Consider the following 4,100-nt stretch of genomic DNA (forward strand, 5'->3'; position numbering starts at 1 on the left):
GCAGTTAAGAGATGCATAATGAGAAAAGATGGGGTAGCCGTGCTTTGTGCTCAAACAGCACACCAATGTAACCCTGAAGCAGGCCGGCCCACATCATAACTAAAAATGCTGATTCTTTATGGTGGCATTTAAATATGAACCAAGAAATCAATACATAAACTGCCCCATCCACACCCCGCCCATCAACGTAAAGATTGTGCAAAACATGGCATCTGAAGGTTTTATTGAAACACCTTGTACAAAACAAAGAGAAAAAGTTACATGGAATTTGTGCTTTAGAGCAGCACAACATTAACGAAAAAAAAAAAAGGACTAAAGGAGGGGACAAGGAACAAAAATCATTTATCCCGCATAATTTGCCTTGTCATCCGTCCATGCTTGAACAGGACTGGTCGTTTTGATAAGGATGCCATACTAAAAAGTCTCAAATCAGAGGTAATCATTTTCAGCTTTTTTCCTTGAGGGGGGGCCGCCGGAGGGGGGACAGCAGCACAACAACAGGGTAGGCTGGGTTAAGAGTCGAGGGAGGGGTCAGTTCACATCAGTTTCTAGAACCCGTGGACTTTGAGCTGCTCCTCTTTGGCCAGTTCAATCTGGAAGATGAAGGGAAAGGGTCGATTAAATCAGCCACGACCAAAAGAGAATACATCAAAAGTCATTGAGCTCTTACTCACATCAGTGAGAAACTGGCAAATGTTCTTGCGCTGATCACCTTGCAGCTGGATTACTTCACCATACTCAGGGTGCTCAATCACAGTCCCATTGCAGGCAAATTTCTGAAAATGCAAATAAGAAAATGTTTTTTTTTTATTAAAAACCTCCACTTATGCAATCGCAAACCAATTAAGAAAGCAAATTATTTTAGAATGACAACCTTCTTGAAGGCCTTGACTAGCTTCTTTTTATCATAGTCGTCGGCTATGCCCTGAACCGTGGTCAGAGTCTTCCGCCCGTTCCGCTGTTGAATTCTTATGTGGATGTAGTCCTCTGTCCCAGCTGGGAGCCGATCATCACCCTTAGTTGCATCAGCAAAGGGGTCTTCGGAAAGATAAACAACAGGCGTTAGCAATGTCCATGGTATCAGATTTCCTGCTTGGCTCAAGTGTTATTTGGTTGACACGTTTTAAGTTCATCTTTAAACTAGGACACCGTGAAAAAAAATTGGCTTTACACCTACTTAAAAAATTGGCTTAAGGATAGCCAACCTAATTAATGGCTTCAAATGTAAAATATGGGTCTGTAAACACCTAACAAGATCATGTTGCAACAAAGCAAATCATCTCCTTTAACTACTGGGTAGAGTTCAGGTCTGATCTGGTTGTTCATTAACCGTTAATGTACCGGATCAGTTCAATATTTCAAAGACTTTATTTCGATTGACCCACAGCCTAAACTCAGCTATTTCTGGCAATTGTCTTTAATCTGACATCAATGAAAACAAGCAGGGGGCTCGAGATGTTTTTCGGAGACTGCGCTAAGTCTAAAAATAAGCCGTCATCGACTGGCGTCTTCCATTTTGTGTCTCGTCCAGAAAAACAAGCTGGCGATCAAAATCGAGGTAGAGCACAATCTAGGAGGTAAATCTCGATTCAATTCGAGATTAACTCATAAAACACGACGGTAACAAACTGAAAAACGCTTGAAAACAGATTTAACACGGATATGTTCCTTTAATGAGGCGAATAATCGATATTAGGAGCGAAACAAACAAGAATAAAAACAGGCCTGTCAAACTGTTGTTTCTGACAGGGATTTTCGACGACATAAATCATCAATCAAACAGGACATGAGTTTGTGAATCGGTAAATGGATTTGATGCACATTAACTGTATTCTTAACAGCCGTACTAGGGTTTATTTGTTAAACATCAACGTCACCCTGTCGGGTTTTCGCCCTTCCCCCACACAATAAAATAGTAACGTTACGTTTTCAGAGAGGTCTTACCAAAAGTTTGGAGGTTCTGGATAGCGGACATACGATAAGATTCCCTTTCCTTTCGGACGACAACGGGTGATCTTGCGGTTTTGGATTCTTAGTAATCTGGACTGATTATTGAGGGGGTTTCTTTCACTCGGTGCTTCTTCAGCGTTTGCCGAGCTTACAAAATGGCGTCTAAAGAATTCGGCCACTTGAAAACAGCTCTGTTTAGCCCCGCCTCCACACGACGACATGGCGTCACCCAAACGCAAGACTTCTGCTGTTAGGGGACAGACGTTCAAAACGGTGTTAAATTGCATTTAATTTTCAGATTACAATGAAACATTTTACATTAAACACTTTTTTAAAAAATATATAGGAATATCAAAGAAACCTTTTACAGGGTAGACACCAAATAATCTTGAGAATGAAAACAAGGTTGTGTGTGAGGGATAGCCTACTACACAGTCCGTTCAATAGATTGTAGGCCTACCTTATGTTCCTATCGCATGAAATTTTAACAATACACGTAAATGTTTTTGTTTGTTTTTTTGTCACCAGGATTTGGGAAAATAGAAATGTATAGCTGAACATAACGGTTGAACACATTGAATAAACTATACTGCCTCATTTTTATTTGAGAAAAATAGGCCATTGATGTTTATTCTTACCCTAGTCATTCAAAATAATCTATTGTTGTATCGCACTCAGGCTATATTAAGTATATTTAAGACAGAGGAATTTCATCAGAATACAAATGGACGTCAGTGAAGAGAGATGTTTTTTAAGCAGATGGTGTAGTTACAGAGTCTACCAGCAGGTGCCAGTGGAGCCATGCTAAGCAACCAATATTTATTTTTTATTTTTAAGGCTATTATTATTGCTAAGAACATCCAAACCAATGCCAGGGGTAAATATAGTTCAGAAGTCAATTACAGGTTACAAAATCAGGAAAATATACAAATGACGCAGTGAGACAGTTTTAAGGGCTTTGGAGTTGCTGGATGTAAGGAGAGTGTCCACGTAGGAGGATTTTCCGTACAAAAAAACAAAAAGGTAGGGCTTAGCACCCATTTGTGTAAGAAACATTTAGCTAGAAAAATAAATGTTTATATTGGTCCTTTACATCTTTATCAAAGTTGTGAAGACCAAATAAAGCATTTTGTATAGAAAAACTGATGAGAATGTGCGTACAAAGATACAAAAATCCTTTTAGAACAGACTTGAATTTGTGCATTCCCAGAAAAGATGAGAAATAGATTAATCTTCAGCACAACAAAAGGAACATAAATAGTCTATATCAGGAAACATCTTTTTTTAATAGAGCTTCACAGGATAAAAAAGATGAAGTCATTTATAAGACACATCTTCAGCTTATTGGTTATTAAACATTTAGATGACAAATCCACACTTTCTTCCGTGGAATGCTGACATTCCAGTTAGGACACAATGTATGGGAGAGAAATCTCATTATGAAAGCGGCCTAATTCTCCTGTTCCAACCAGAAGAGTTAGATAAAAAATAAAAAAAATCCCAATATAGTATCAAAAGGATGAGCAACTGGCAAAGAAGAATAGGGGTCTAGCTGAGTCTTTGGAGTTATGCCCCATAAGGAATAGCGTCCAACTATTCCCAACCAAACAATCTCGACGCAGCCAGTTAATTGTGTAAAGAGAAAGAAAAACGCACTATAAAAGCAGCAGGGGGAGCAAATGCACTGCATGGGTCATTCCTGTTATCCAGTAACATTTTGGCTTCATAATAATTGCAAAAAAGTTGCATGTTCTTCATGTTTTTAGCATTATCCCAAAATAGTGACATGTTTAACTGTTAGGAATACATATTGGTCAAGCTCAGGATAATTACGGGTAGATTCATTGTTCAGACACTTAGGGACATATACATTATCACAAAATGTTAATAATGTAAATGTTAAACAATAACAAGATTTTCTTGGATAGTATATGTCCCTTATGGCATCATAGTATTTTTATTTTTTTTATTCTTGAAACAATAACAAAACAATTATTGATTAATAGAATGTCTTTATTATTAAGAACAGGTACTTTTTGTACTCATTTTTGCCAACAGGATGGTAATAATACTACAATTTTGCTCAAAAACATATACTGTATGCTGTTAATGCTCCTCACCTCCCAAAATAAGACGTAAATATGCAAAAC

General features: G+C 38.0%; 1 protein-coding gene across 1 annotated transcript; it reads right to left on the minus strand.

Annotated features, from left to right (window-relative positions):
* Positions 1-206: 206 nt before the first annotated feature.
* eif1 (eukaryotic translation initiation factor 1) lies at positions 207-3,457 on the minus strand. The gene is made up of 4 exons (XM_079829367.1): positions 1,945-3,457; positions 875-1,038; positions 675-776; positions 207-593 (listed from the first exon to the last, which is right to left on the minus strand). Exons 1-4 carry the CDS (start codon positions 1,973-1,975, stop codon positions 549-551), a joined length of 342 nt encoding a protein of 113 aa, XP_079685493.1. The 5' UTR covers positions 1,976-3,457; the 3' UTR covers positions 207-548.
* Positions 3,458-4,100: the final 643 nt, after the last annotated feature.

This window comes from Gobio gobio (genome assembly GCF_949357685.1).
Source record: "Gobio gobio genome assembly, chromosome: 11".
In the NCBI taxonomy this organism is placed as follows: Eukaryota; Metazoa; Chordata; class Actinopteri; order Cypriniformes; family Gobionidae; genus Gobio; species Gobio gobio.